The sequence below is a fragment of the Osmerus eperlanus genome, chromosome 15 (assembly GCF_963692335.1).
Source record: "Osmerus eperlanus chromosome 15, fOsmEpe2.1, whole genome shotgun sequence".
Taxonomy (NCBI): domain Eukaryota; kingdom Metazoa; phylum Chordata; class Actinopteri; order Osmeriformes; family Osmeridae; genus Osmerus; species Osmerus eperlanus.
The window spans coordinates 11,870,424-11,885,460 of NC_085032.1; the positions used below are offsets into that span (position 1 = coordinate 11,870,424).

Below are 15,037 nucleotides of genomic sequence, written 5' to 3' on the forward strand. Positions count from 1 at the left end.
GTGGTGAACATACCGTGGCGATCTTCAAGTTGTCGCGGATGTGCATCCTGTCCAGGTCTTTCTCTGGGACAGGATCAGGACTGTCCAGGTACGCCAGCAGACCTGTCGGCTGGAGGGGAGAGAGAGGGAGAGAGGAGAGAGGGAGAGAGGGAGAGAGAGAGAGAGAGAGAGAGAGAGAGAGAGAGAGAGAGAGAGAGAGAGAGAGAGAGAGAGAGAGAGAGAGAGAGAGAGAGAGAGAGAGAGAGAGAGAGAGAGAGAGAGAGAGAGAGAGAGAGAGAGAGAGAGAGAGAGAGAGAGAGAGAGAGAGAGAGAGAGAGAGAGAGAAGAGAGAGAGAGAGAGAGAGAGAGAGAGAGAGAGAGAGGAGAGAAGAGAGGAGAGAGAGAGAGGAGAGAGAGAGGAGAGAGAGAGAGAGAGAGAGAGAGAGAGACATGGAGCAGGAGAGAGAGAGAAATAGCGAGGAGATCAAATGTTTCCTGTTAGGTGTATGCAGTGAAGATGATTAGTCCTCCAGCCCAGCAGAGGTCCACAGCAGCTGGTTCAGAGAGTGTTGTAGGGGAAGCTCACCAGAATCCTCTTGAGCAGGTTCAAGGCGATAGGGTTCTCTGCCGTCCACAGACCCACCAGGTGACGACTCAGTTTGCCTGGGAAACATGGAGGGAGAAGAGAGAACATCATCAGTCTGGTCTGGTTCTCAAACACCTTGTAGGTCTGCCTGCCATTCACAGATGAGCACGAATTGGAAAATATAGTTAGCTGCTTCTAACTACTTAGAGTTGAAGGGAATTGTGTGTGTTTCACCTGTTGGTGAGCATCCTCTGGTCGGAGCTGACGGTGAACATGGATGTGTGCAGGTGTCTGGGCAGGGCTCCTTCACTCAGTGCCAGCTCCTGCATCTTGGTGGCTATCTCCTTATCCCCCTCCTGACAACACACAACCACGACAGAACATCATCCTCACATCCACTCATCAAACATCTCCATCATCATCATCAGTCCCCAGAAGCTCACCTCAATGATGGCCTTCATGACGAGACCGGCTCCCTTCACGATAGCCATGGAGGGATGCTGGGGACAGCAGGGACAACAGGTCAGGGAGCCACAAAGTAGTCCCTCCTCTACGAAGTAGTCCCTCCTCTACACACTTAACCAACATCTGTGCACCCAGGTTCTAACTGTTCTCTAGTGCAGTGGTTCCCACCCCTGGTCCTCAGGGCACCCTGTCCTGCCTGTTTTAGATGTTTCCCTGCTCCAACACACCTGATTGAAATGAATGGTCATAAACAGGCTTCTGCAGAGCTGGATAACGACCCATTCATTCGAATCAGGTGTGTTGGAGCAGGGAAACATCTAAAACAGGCAGGACAGTGGTGCCCTGAGGACCAGGGTTGGGAACCACTGCCCTAGTGCATCCCATTGACACCTCACTGTCTGTAGACGCTTGACTTTCCCGTCTTGGACCTCCACCGACCTGGAAGAGCTTGAAGAGGGTCCGACCATTGGAGGCCACCATCTCCAGCAGCATGTCAAACTGCTGCCCTTCTGTGGTCTCGCTGTAGGGAGCGCAGAGGGCAAAGGTCATGAAGTCCAGCAGCGAGCTGATGACCAATGCTCCAGTCCCATGGTCCTGCAGAGAGGGAGAGAGAAGAAGACAGGAAGTCAGAGACGGAAGGAAATGAGGAGGTCGTCTTGAACGTCGTGCTGAGCAGTTGTCTCACACGTACCACGTTACTGATGAACTTCTCTAGAAGGTTCTCCAGGAACTTCTTGGAGGAGAGCAGGGAGGCCTTGTTCAGCTGCTCCTGCCTCAGGTCATAGTCATCGTGCATCGGCTACGAGGCAATACAAAAAAAGTCAGTGAATTTGGCAAACAATCACGTCTTTCATCCCAAGTTTTTAATAGACAAGGAATTTGTAATATGAGTCTTGGCAGCAGACCAGGCCCTAAATAATAGCATTTCACCAGGGGCAATCAGTACAAAAATGTGATGTTATTGTATATGGATTGCTTTAGAGAGAGAGTATGTGTGTAAGTGCTCCAGTAATGCATCGAGCACTTACACACATCAGGGCGCAGAGCATGTCAATAGCTGCATGAGTAACGCCGTTGTTGTTCCTCTTCAGAGCTTTCACAGTCTTCACCCCCAACTTCTCCCTGAATCTGAAACACACACACACACACCACAACCACACACACACCACAATGACGAAACACACCACAATGCCAACACAGACACATACAAAGTTATAGATTGCTAATCCACAAACAGCTTATTAACAATGTTTTGACATGGTCATTTTAAAAGGCCTAACTAACTAGATACCCTAAGTACAGACCGGGACAATATTTGCATGGAATCTAAGTCATACAAATATGGTTGAAGGAGGTCTGGTTAATTCTCATCTCCATAGCAACAAAGAGTAGAAATAAATCCAGTTGCTCTCATACATCTCAGTGACCCTTAGGACAGAGAGACAGGTGTCCTGGATACTGCATATGAGAGAGGTACAAGGAGGGGAATTCATAGATAGACACACTGCAAGACATGGAGATGGGGAGAGGGAGAGATAGAGCATAAGGGGGATACAGAGAAGGAAAGAGTGCGAGAGAGAGAGAGAGAGAGAGAGAGAGGGAAAGAGAGAGCAAAACAACGTGTCAGACTGACCTGTCAAGAGACGCTGATGACAGGAAAGATTAACGTGTACAGACAGACAGACACTCATACAGACACACGAGGAGAGACAGGCGAAGGGGGGAGACGAGGAGAGACGAGAGGGAACAGACAGAGCCAGAGACAGGGGGGCAGACTGAGATGTATGGATTCATATTTACGTTCCATCTGTGAGTCCAGACCCTTGACCAGACCTTGGAACGACAGAGCACGTCTGTTACCAGAATCCCCCGCACACACTACAGCAACAACCTAACACTCTACAGCAACACACAACCTAGGAAGGGGAGAGGAAGCTAGGGGGAAGATGGGGGGGGGGGGTTGTGAGAGGTAGAGGAAGAGGAGAGGTGCATAGCACGGCTCGACAGTTTATTTTAGGGAGCAGAGACATTAAAAGAGATGGAGAGGAGATGAGGGAAGGCAGGGCGTGGCCCTTACTTGGGCAGCTGGGTGAAGGCCTGGAAGCCTGCCTTGGAGGCCACCAGGCGGCGGACAGCCTGGAACTGGCTCTCCAGCTCGACGTTGGGCCCCGACATCTCAGCCTCCTGGGAGAGCAGGGCCAGGATGGCGTTACTGATCAGCTTCTCCTTGTTCTCTGAGAACAGACCCTGGGGAGGTGGGAGGGGGGAGAGACTGTCAGTTCAGGCAGCAAGACACACACAGACACATGCATACACAAGCACACCGCGTCTGAGAAGAGACACTGGGAGGAGGAAGAGGAGGAGGGAGACCCACACTGTTTAAACACTCAAACTCACGTCCTGTGTGACGGCGTGCAGCACTCCGCTGTAGGAAATGTTAGCGTTGAATCTGAAAACGGCATCTGCAAAGTTGCCATCTGAGGGAGAAGGAGAGGTAGGAAGAGGGGGGGGGGGGGAGAAAGTAAGTAATAATGATTCAAAATGTACTTTTTGTTACAGAAATCTTTTTCCATTGGAGGGACATCACAGTCCTCCTGCACGTGTCTCATTCACTCACTAGGGGGCGCTGCCAGGAACTTGATGTGGATGCTCTCCACTTCCTCGTCCACGGGCATGCTGAGTAGCCCCCAGCGCTGGCCCCTCTGCGTGGGGGCCATCTTAACACACACGTCCCTGTTCCCCGACGCACGCACCCCATCGAGCAGGCTAGCCATCAGGGAGTCCCTGCACGCACACACACATTCAAGAAAAGAGCAGTGGCGTTAAATGAGGTTATGCAGCATGTGCACAAACACAGTACCATTTTGGGTATAGTACCTTTCTGTGGAGGAGTATTTCCTGATCTGTCCTCGGATGAACTCCACCGTGAACAACTGTGGGTTGTCCACATCACAGATGAGGGCAAACACCTGCACACACACAGGTCAGTTCACTTGTTACAGCAGGCAAATCAGTCCACAGCAACACATGATAGATGGTTCTCTTATGCGTGTATGTTCCATCGGGAGTTTCTTTGGTTCTCGTGTGTGTCTCCAGTTCTGTGTGTACAGTTGTGGGTCCCCAGTCCTGCCCACCTCTTCGAAGGGCTTGAGGGTGACGATGTTGTAGGAGGCGGGGTCTCTCTCCACCAGGCAGGTCTCTGTGAGGGCCAGGATCCTCTTCACAGGCTCCTGCCAGGGACACACACAGCACATGTTAGCAAACAGGGAGGGGAGTCAGGTGGCTGAGCGGTTAGGGAATCAGGCTAGTAATCAAAAGGTTGCTGGTTCGATTCCCGGCCATGCAAAATGACGTTATGTCCTTGGGCAAGGCACTTCACCCTACTTGCCTCGGGGTAATGTCCCTGTACTTACTGTAAGTCGCTCTGGATAAGAGCGTCTGCTAAATGACTAAATGTAAATGTAATGTCATGTAATGTAAATGTAACGCAAACGGGAGTGCATGCAACACAATCAAATATGAATTGTTTTTATCTTATTTTAAATGATTTCAAAGTCATATTAGACAATAAAAATGTACAAGCATATATGCTTGTACATTGACGTGAGTAGAGGTTTCTATGTATTTGTTTGCTGGTGTTTCTGTGTGTGATAGACAGGAGGAGAGGAGAGATGGAGGTTCTGACCGAGTGGCGTGGAGAGATCTTCTGGACCACAAACTCGGCCAGAGAGGTGATGCTCTCATCCGAGCTGTACTTCCCCAGGCGCTCTGTGGCGAAGCCCTCGAAGGTCAGGGTCTCCTTCCGCAGGCGCAGCATGATGCCGATGAAGTTCCCGGCATGCTCGACGGCGCTGCGGATGATCTCATCCCTGTGCTCCGAAGCGAACAGGTGCTGAGAGAGAGAGAGAGAGAGAGAGAGAGAGAGAGAGAGAGAGAGAGAGAGAGAGAGAGAGAGAGAGAGAGAGAGAGAGAGAGAGAGAGAGAGAGAGAGAGAGAGAGAGAGAGAGGGAGAGGGAGAGAGGGAGAGAGGAGGGGGATGGAGAGAATTTGACAAAAACCCGAGAATCAAATCTTCACATCCAACAAAGAAACGTCCCCTCGCCCCCCAAACACACACACACACACACACACACACACGTGTACGTACCAAGCGACTGAAGCCGCCATACAGGATGCAGAAGCCGCCCTGGTAGTCGGAGACCTCGGCGAAGCCCTCCACGGAGCGGTAGTCGTAGGAACACACCACCCTGTTGGTGAGGGGGTCGATCTGGTCGATGCCCCCCGGCGTCACCTCCAACCCCACCGACCTGCGCGTGTCGCTCCAGTGGTGCTTGTAACAGTTGTAGCGCTGGCAAGCACAAACACACACGTGCACACGGACGTCAAGTCACATACTAAGGGCGTATAGCACAGTAAAAACAACAATGGTCCCGTTACATAGCAGCCATTCACACACCGGAAGCTGCGTCCGTCATCCCCCCCCCCCCCACCCTACTTCCTCTCTTCAACAGATAAGAAGGTAACAGTCTGAGCACTCACCCGTCCTGTTATCTTGCCTTCGGAGAAGTCTGTTCTGAACCTCTGCAGACACAAAGAGATCAGACTGGAGATCAGACCACGTCACCACCACCATTTGTAGACACGGATAACGCCACACACAACACACTCACGCCAGTTTGAATCCATCAGGCCACCACCACTGAGAGAAAACACTGTGGAGATGTATTTGCAAATCTACATCAATGGCATGTTATTCATATAACCGGTTTAGTTAGCTAGTACTGCTAGCCTGTTTCAGGGTAGCAGTACCACCAGCCTTATTCAGGGGTCTCATATCTCACGCAGCAACAGAACGGCTTCATTACAGCCACAACACTGGTGGTGGATAAACTAGCTGCGTGAGAAACCTTCATGTCAGGGGAGTGCGGAGGGCTGCATACTGTAAAATTAGCAGCTGATTCCCTGCAAATGTCATGTTCTGCCGGCACAGCAGAAGCTAACAGCGTGACCAGATTTTGCTACTAAGCAAAATAAGTCACTGTGTGCAAGTTCACAGACGCGACAGCATTCAGACAGTGTTAGTGTTTGCTACTCAGATGAGTTAGTCACTGGCCTCAGCGAGGCGGCCCTCTGCCCAGGCCCAAGCTCCTAGCCCCCTTGACCCTAGCACCGGCCCACCCAGTCTTAGGCCCAGCCCCCCAGGGCCTCTCACCAGTGCTTCTGTGAGCAGCTCAGTGCGGTGCTCCGTGGAGAACTTGAGTGTTTCGGACTTTTTGCCGCTGCCCTTCCGGAATGTAAGGTTGAACTCGGTGCCCTGGCCCTTCCCTACTGGGGTGATGCCACAGATGTCCCCGTAAGGCCACTGAGGGAGGGTGAGAGAGGGAGGGAGGGTGAGGGAGGGTGAGGGAGGGTGAGGGAGGGAGGGTGAGGGAGGGTGAGGGAGGGTGAGGGAGGGTGAGGGAGGGTGAGGGAGGGAGGGTGAGGGAGGGAGGGTGAGGGAGGGAGGGTGAGGGAGGGTGAGGGAGGGTGAGGGAGGGTGAGGGAGGGTGAGGGAGGGAGGGTGAGGGAGGGAGGGTGAGGGAGGGCGAGCGAGAGCGAGAGAGGGGGGTTAAAAATGCTTCACTGAATCAAGTAACATTCCTGCTTAGGCACTTGTGATAAGGGTAAGTCTACTGTTTGTGTGTTGTGTGACATCTGGAGGAATAAAGAAAGAGAGAGAGGGGGAGGAGCGGGGGGAGACAAGGAGAAGGAGAAACAGAGACAGACAGAGAAAGAGAGATACATAGTAGAGATCAAAGGCATTGTAATGCCTGGTTGGCTGGCATTCAGACCTGATTGGTCACTTCTAGCGTGGTGGGGTTATACGTGGTGATGCCATGGGTGCCCACTGAGAAGACTCGCTTGTATCTGGAAGAGAGAGGACAGTCAGACTAGCCACAATCCCATCATCCCTGAGGTCAAACTGATGCCAACATTGTTCCGTATCAATCAGTTCCCAAAATACCTTCTCTGCTGAAAATACCCTATGATGGAAATGCTGTAATCTATCTTGCCAGTCATTGTGCGGTCAGTTGGCAAGTGGCATAAAACAGAGTAGAGTAAAGCAGAGCAGAGTACAGTAGAGTTTAGTAGAGTTCTCATCAATGATGCAAACCTATTTTTGAAAAAACTATTTTTAAAACGTTTCTTAACTTTTTCCCCAAAATATTTGTAAAACCTTTAGAAACATTTTTTGGAGATTTTTTTTTTTTGGGTTAGCAGCGAGGCAGATAGGCTACATAAGAGGTCAGAGCAGGTCTCACATCAACACAATGGCTCTGCTGGCAGATTTCATAAGCATGTTATTGCAAGCCTTAGGATGTGAAACGAATAGCAGACTTGGGAGAATATAGGGTGACATTTTCATGATGAAACTCTTTGTGTGAGAAGGTGTGGTGTGTTAAGGTAAGTAGACACAAACACGGGTCTCCTCCAAGCACCCTGCTCACCGAGGGCTCATCCCCACCTCCAGGCCCTGTTCTCTTTCTTTTATTCCTCTTTCATTTCCTCCTCTTTGCAGGTTCAAAAGGTAAGGCAGATCAAAGACATCACAGGATTTGCTTTCTTGTTTTGTTTTTAGGATAGTGAGTGGTCTGTCCTCCCTCACGGAGTGTGCGGGCGTATCCAAGCAACACCTGGGCGACCTGACCTCGCCCTCGTCCACCACACACACTCTCTTCGATATCCCGAGGATGAGGTCAGAGCATTTCAAGGACAGGCCTCCTCATCAAATCGCTAACCGCCTCAGTAAAAGTTATAAAGCTACACGTTAAAGATGTCCAGGCAGGACTTTACTCCCCGGTGGTGAGAGTGGTGTCAGGTGAGAGAGAGATGCTTTCAGGGTAAAGTACACAGTGAGGGCCAACAGTAGGAACTCTTAACTGCTCTGAAGTCTCTACTGGGCTGTGGCGTAACAGGCTGGCCTGCTCTACCCCTGTCACACGGATAGAAGAAGGCAGTGATATCACCGAGCGGCACTAGGACAGGCCTCGAAAGCTGGAAACACTGATGGCACACGTGCACACACACACACACACACACAGCCTGTATACAAACACACACTATACATACACGATATATACACAGACACACAGTGGACGGGTCTTTCCCAGTGAAATGAATAGCCCACATTTGTCTGGTGCTTCATAGACAATTTCTCACTGTTCGTCTTCACGAACAGAGGCCGGCACAGAGCTGTGTGTGTGTGCGCGCGCGAGTGTGTGTGTGTGCGTAGGTGATAGAGAAAGATCATATTACCAGGTCATAAATGTGAGGGTTTAATTCTCCAATAAAAGAACCTTATTAAGGGAGACAGCTCATTACTCCCCGGTATAGCGAGCTGTAACAATGTACCATTCCAGAGACAGAACACATCATGACAGGTCAGACACGCACAGGTCTGCATCTATACCAGTCTGAGTCAAAAGGATTTGAAGCCCTTTCAAACAGGCTGAAATTAGAGAAGTCTACCGTACATTTTAGGGACTGGTCCTTTGGCTCCACTGTGCCAGGCGAGATCAATCAAATACAAGCATCGGAAATGAGCGTTTTGAAAAGATTCCAGCTACATTTCAGCCCAGGCCTGATGAGCACAGACAGACCGTTTTTTTTCTATGTTCTTCGAGGTCTGAACCCACGCTGTCTCTGACACCTGACACCACGCCAGAGTACGGCTTCACTTTCCCCCCCGGTCTCATATTCAGAATAACTCATCACCACATTAAGCAACTTCCTGTTGGTCCTGCTTATCAAGCTAAGAAGCCTGGACCCTAGGGGGGTTTCTAATGAAACAACAAGCAGATATCTGGCAATGTCAGTCCAGTAACAATTCTATCTATAGGCCTAGATACAATGACAAGCCTTGTCTGAAAGCAAATATAGGGCCAAGCTAAGTTTCTCCTAAGTAGTCTTCAGAGGATGTGGTCAGTGTACTCTTCCATAGCCATGATTAAATCAGGAGAACGAGAAGTTGGAACGGTCATCCAATCAATCAGATTACTGAGGAAAAACCAATAGACCCTTCAACTCCATATCTCAGCCCCATTCAGCAGAGACGGCAAGCCCAACTCAACAGAGGAGCATGATACCATTATGCCTTTACAATGCTGCTACCCTGTCAATGTTGCTAGTGAACACAGCACGACAGTCTCTCATCTAAACCCTGCTGGTTACCATAGCATAGCAGAAGCGACAGCAATGGTGGTCACAGCAACACCACTTGCAACACTCACATGAAGACAGAGGGAGGGGTGTGTTTGAAGAACTGCCACTAGTCTGAAACCACCAGAGGCAAGTGTAAAGGGGGGAGTGTGGTAGTATGTGTGAGTGGGTTTGAATGTATGTCAGTGTGTGTGTGGATGTGGGTTTGAGTGTGTGTGTTTGTGTGTGTGTTTGTGTGTGTAGGTCCTTCCTGTCCCGGGGGAAGGCCACAGCAGGCCTGGCTCTAACAGCCTCTCAGTAGGCAGCACATCAAGAGGAAGACAGTCCAGCGCGCCACAGTGGAACCAGTATAGCCCATTGTAACCCTGTCCAACCCAACTGTCAGTCACCACTGGAAAAAGAGGATGTGTTTGCTGCAGAAACCCCACACTAACAGACAGCATGGAACAGAAGACAAAAAGAAGAAGACCTGCTTTCTAAATCTCTGTGGTTGGCCTCACCTCCCATCTGTCTCCCTACACAGCTGCGTGTTGGTAGCTGCTGAGTCGAGGCTACATCATTAAAAGAACAGAAGTGTCCTCGTTGGAGGATGGACTCATCAAGGTGGATGGTAATTAATGTCGCTCTGAGGAAGAGGCTGTGTCTTCAGTTACAGTAAAAGGAGGTTTGCCTTCAACAGAAACAAAATACAGGCGAACACACACACACTGTAGTCCCCACTGCCTCTCCCTTCCATCTTTCACTGCTCTGAAGACCTGTCCACACTAGTCTGCACTCCCCCTCTGATTCAGTATCAGCCCCTCAGGTCAGTCCCTGGAGGCTTTCTAACCAGGGGGTCATTAGCAGGAGGAAGCCCTGGCTGGACTAATGCAGCTCTCCTCTCCAGCACTACTAACATTACCTCCCTCAACCAGAGCCCTAATGGGAGACTAAGCCTCTTAGAGAGCAGGTATTTGGTCATGTGAGCATATGTCCTTCCTGTGGGTGGGTTTGTATATTCTTTTATTGACTCTAACAGAGGGTCACTTGGATCTGTAGGTTTCTCTTTCATTCTCTTCGTGTTCTACTGGCCAGTTAGGTTGTAAGATCATTGCTTACTCATCCAACTGTACTTGTGAACCAGTCAGAAAAAGAGAGAGAAAAACAAAGAGAGATAAAGAATGTACGAGATATTTCAAGAGACATATTGAACTACAGGGCTTTAGAAAGAAAATATCGGGCCATATTCTGCCTGGCTATGGACATGCTGCAACAGACTCAGACATTAGGCCCAGAATATAACTGGGAGCTGTAGACTTTCTCTGATCAGAGCTGTTACAGTATACAGTGGGTTTTCTCTAAATTAGTAGCATGTGCAATGTGCATTGCTAAAAACATCTTGGCTCCTTTGGCCTGACACTAGTACTGATCAAATTGAGCTGAAACACAGTACAATCTGTATCTGCAATACTATGAGCCCCTGTCCATTAGGCCTCTCATTGAAAACAATATTGTTTTGAAGTCTGTTAGCCTAGCTACGACCATTCAGGAAGTAGAAGTGACGCGACTGGGTTCTCTCTCTTACTTTCCCCTCCAGGAGTGCTTTGTGGTGTAGAAACAGGCCAGGTCTTTGTTGTCTTTGACGACATTCATCTTCTGGCAGGACCTGCAACAAACAAAAGCAAATGTCAAATAAGGTCACAAAATAGCCATGATTTCTAGGGATTCAGTTGTTCCACATCTCAGTTGTTTCAACTCTGTGCAGCTTTGTAGGCCAGGCCTTCACACACACACACACACGCACACACAGGCACACACAGGCACACACACACACAGGCACACACACACACAGGCACACACACAGGCACACACACACATACACAAACACACACACACACACACAGGCACACACACTTGAATGGGAACTCAATTACAGGGAGACACAGTGGTACAGTAGAAGGGATTTCCCTAAACACATAGTAATGTGAAGGAGAGGGGAAAGAAGAGTGACTAAAGCATACAGGCCATTCTGTATGACAAACATGAACTACCTTATAGACTGGCTGCTGTTAGCTTTAACCTTTTAAGGAGTGAGTTATTTTTCCAAAACGGAAGCTAGCTAGTTTTAGTTAGCTTCCGTTACCTAGCAACCTAGCATAATACTCGTAGCAATGCTACTACCTGCTAGTGTTACTTGTTAGCCTCCTAATTGTAAATTTTGAAGCCATACTATAGCGTTTGTCATATAGTTTTTGTCTATCGGAAAATAGTCGGTTGGAATGTTCAGAATCACATATGTGTGACGCTACTCCTTAACGGGTAGACCAAGCATGACCTTCACCCTCCAATACCGTATATCCTAAAGCTGATGTCATGGAATGTCACATTCCAACTAGGCCTAAATGATGACACACAAGCACACTTCTAACGCCCACCTCCAACGCGCACACTTGACATAACCCACAAACATTCTACACCTCAAAGTCAAATCCTTTTCGAGCCTCCCTCGGCTCTGAGAGTCCTCCTCTCGAGGCGCTGACAAAGTCATCACTCTGTACCTGTAAACAGTGTTAAACAGCCAGGGAGACTCATCCTCACACCAGACACGGTGGAATCCCCTGACTGACGGGGAAAAGATTTCAATGATAAATAACAAACCCAGATAACTAGATAAAACAATGATTCTTTCCAGTCTAAGGACTAGATGAAAATAAGGACTTAAATCTAATTACTAAGCCAGCTGCTACAAAAAGTCTGGAAACTAAATCAACTCGGTGCTTTGTTCTTCTGCAACCTTCAGTTTCCTCTACTTTGAGGCGTAAAAGATGTTTCAGTTATTCAGATGCTATCTGTTTACATATTTTCTGCTGAAATGTTGAGATCTAACTCACACATGCATGCACGTACGCGCACACAACACGACATCAACACAAGATCACTATAAACAATTCAATCCGACCACAGACCAGACCATTAACAGTCCAGCAAAGTCAAGCGGCCAGAGGAACACCAGAGGGGAACAGCCAGCGACCTTTCTCTGTCAGCCACACCGCCGTCACCAGGAGGACCTGTGTCAGCAGATCCTGGGAAGTACTGACTCCTTTCCTTCCTCTCCATGTCAGCTTGCAGATGAAGCAGGGAACAGAAAAATAAGTCCCAATCAATGATGCCTGGAGTCCAATGTGCTTCAAGGAGATGAGAGTTTGGCCCTTGTCACAGGCCAGGTCTGATCACAGAGTTCTGTATGATCCACACACACGACGACTACGTCCAAGACCAAGCATGTGACAATGGGCCTGGATGTTAACCATTTGATACGTAAATCTATGCTAGAAAGAGGACCGAGCGAGCAAAGACGAGAAGCCTTCTGCCTGACATTCCTCTGCAATTCTCTGCCTCTGTAGCTCTTATACTGGAGCGAACACGGGGAGGGGGTGGGCAGAAAGCACAAATGCGAGGTTTACAAGAGGCATCAAGGCTGGCTCCACGTGCTGGGCACTACGTTTGAGGGCTGTACAGTTTAATTCTGTTACTCGGATGAGGGTATAAAAAGACCGGTGCAGATTCCAGTACTAAGTCATGTGATGGCCCTTCCTGTGAAAGATCAATAGAACCAGAAATCTATGACTGACCTAGCACTGGTGGAGCAGAGGGCAGTGCAGTGCATAGGCTTGCTAGCCTGGTTTACGTGCAACCCCCAATACATGTTTTACATTTAAAATAGTAGGTTTCCAGCTGTTCTCAGTTTTAAAACTGCTGTTCTAAACATGCACATCCCTCCAAGAATCAAGTTTAGAACAGATAAGAATTATGAGCTGAGCTTTAATAAGAAATTATGGAAAAATTGTACAGATGCAGCGGATGATGAATTACAGTAAGATCTAAATGCCCAGTTGCCACTAGCTACACTACTGAGGGCTACAGAAAAAAAAAACAATTTACAACATAGAGAAGTAGCGTAATACCCCACTGAGGAACTTCTGATGGACTTTTAGTCCATCAGAAGAGACACAACAGGGGAATGAGACACAACAGGGGTTGGTTGCAGTAGAACATGTGAAGGGACAGCTTGGCTTCCAAGGCAGCTAGTGCTGACTGTGCATAGACTTGCAAAAGTTGTCTGGAACTTACTAGTGTAGTACTGCAGGTAGGAAGTGTACCTAGGTTATAGGCTACAATGAGATAATAGTGCTACTGTGGTCGAGGCATCGTCTCCCCCCAAAAACTTATATGCAAGACAGTATTTCCTTACAAAGTTAATCAAGTTAATTATTTTCCCATGACTTTCAGCCATGACCTTTCTTTCAAGAATACAAAAAAGGGCAACCAATAGTCCCTCCCACAGTCAAGTACATGCTTTACTAAAACAACAAAAACATTTGCATGACACCCCCGGCATGTTACACAAGAAAATGTGTATTGTTGTGGTGGTTACGTACTAACTTATAACAATATAAACTAGCGCTACGTCTCTAGTTTCTACGAACGAATGCAACCCGTGGAATAATTAATATGTTGCCTGTTCGTTGGGCCAGAGTCTCTACAATTTGATAAATAAATGCCGACTCATTTGATGATCACAGCCCGTTTGACAGAGACCATGTAACCCGGCAAACTCTGACAGCGACATGCGAGCTAGCAAGATGCTAACAAACAGCTCAAAAATAGCGAGCAAGTTAGCCGGGAGGAGCAGGACAGGAGGCCAGACGAGAACGTCTAGTGTTCTTGACCAGCTAGCAAGTTGACAGACAGGGCCACTCATTTCCGTGATGCGTTACTGCAGACAGTGTTATCTTGATATTATGCTCATTATGACAGCGATATCTAACGATATGAAAACGTGTATCCACGTTTGCAAAGGGTCAGCATACCGGCTAGCTGAGTAGCCAAACAAACGTATTTTTGGCAGCTAGCTTGCTCGCTCCAGAAAAGAAAGTGTCTGAATCAATCCATGGAACGAAAACATGGAGATTGAGTGGTGGAGTACCAGTCGCAGATTCATTTACCTGTATATTCGCTACCAAATGCAATTCGTATCCGTCCCTTAGCCCCCCACCCTCCAATATGGGTTGCAGGTGTGTATCTGTTTTATCAATCCGATGGACTAGCTTCTCAATTGCGCTGTCTTCTTGGAACTCAGGACGCTGCCATATTCCTCATACCAAAAGTACATTACAGCGCAAGCGCGAATGCTTGCTGTCATGAGTCTGTCAGCTGATCTGTTTGCCAGGAAGTACCTATAGGGAGACGTCTGATCTAGGAACCGTCTTGTGCGATAGCTCTATATAAAGACCAAAGCCAAACCTGACCTTGAATCAGTTGCTTGACCACAATGAATTGATAGAGAGTACACGTACAAGATACAAAGGGATTTGTAAGATGTAGGCAAGACGGTGTTAAAGAAAATACCTTCCAGGCACAGTGTTAATAGTTTACATACCCTAATCTTTTAAAAGTAATCTATGGCATCTTTCATGGTGCAAATTAGTCAGCATTTAGACTATAAATTCTAAATCTCAACAAATGACTGCCCCATCGAAACCAAGACTACATAGCCTGCAGGCTACATTAGCCTATATGAAAAGTAATAATACCTGATCTGCTTAATTAGACCTCCATTACTCTCTTAATATCAACCAGAGATATAATAATATAACTTCTAACATTTTACACAAGTTCTTCAAACATCTTATAGTTTGTAAATTATCATTCTTCCAGTCACCTATGTAGGGAGGTCAAAAACAAGCAATCATGGTCAGCGCAGTGGGTTTTTAGGCCTAACACTTTCTTTAAGAGTTTGGTGCCCTCTAGAGCTGCTTTCCCCACACT

At 48.1% G+C, this 15,037-nt stretch overlaps 1 protein-coding gene across 1 annotated transcript in view; it reads right to left on the reverse strand.

Moving 5' to 3' along the window:
* The window catches only part of LOC134034741 (dnaJ homolog subfamily C member 13), a 29,122-nt gene extending 14,742 nt beyond the window's left edge, over positions 1-14,380 (reverse strand). The window contains exons 1-19 of the mRNA XM_062479316.1: positions 14,215-14,380; positions 10,794-10,874; positions 6,862-6,937; positions 6,243-6,392; positions 5,570-5,611; positions 5,178-5,378; positions 4,716-4,922; positions 4,165-4,260; positions 3,908-3,999; positions 3,648-3,814; positions 3,428-3,507; positions 3,108-3,277; positions 2,059-2,158; positions 1,722-1,829; positions 1,469-1,624; positions 1,009-1,065; positions 799-921; positions 566-640; positions 14-109 (exon numbers count right to left, since the gene is read on the reverse strand). Coding sequence (XP_062335300.1) covers positions 14-109; positions 566-640; positions 799-921; positions 1,009-1,065; positions 1,469-1,624; positions 1,722-1,829; positions 2,059-2,158; positions 3,108-3,277; positions 3,428-3,507; positions 3,648-3,814; positions 3,908-3,999; positions 4,165-4,260; positions 4,716-4,922; positions 5,178-5,378; positions 5,570-5,611; positions 6,243-6,392; positions 6,862-6,937; positions 10,794-10,861 — 2,064 coding nt within the window. The 5' untranslated portion in view covers positions 10,862-10,874; positions 14,215-14,380. The remainder of the gene's footprint in view (positions 1-13; positions 110-565; positions 641-798; positions 922-1,008; positions 1,066-1,468; positions 1,625-1,721; positions 1,830-2,058; positions 2,159-3,107; positions 3,278-3,427; positions 3,508-3,647; positions 3,815-3,907; positions 4,000-4,164; positions 4,261-4,715; positions 4,923-5,177; positions 5,379-5,569; positions 5,612-6,242; positions 6,393-6,861; positions 6,938-10,793; positions 10,875-14,214) is intronic.
* Positions 14,381-15,037: the final 657 nt, after the last annotated feature.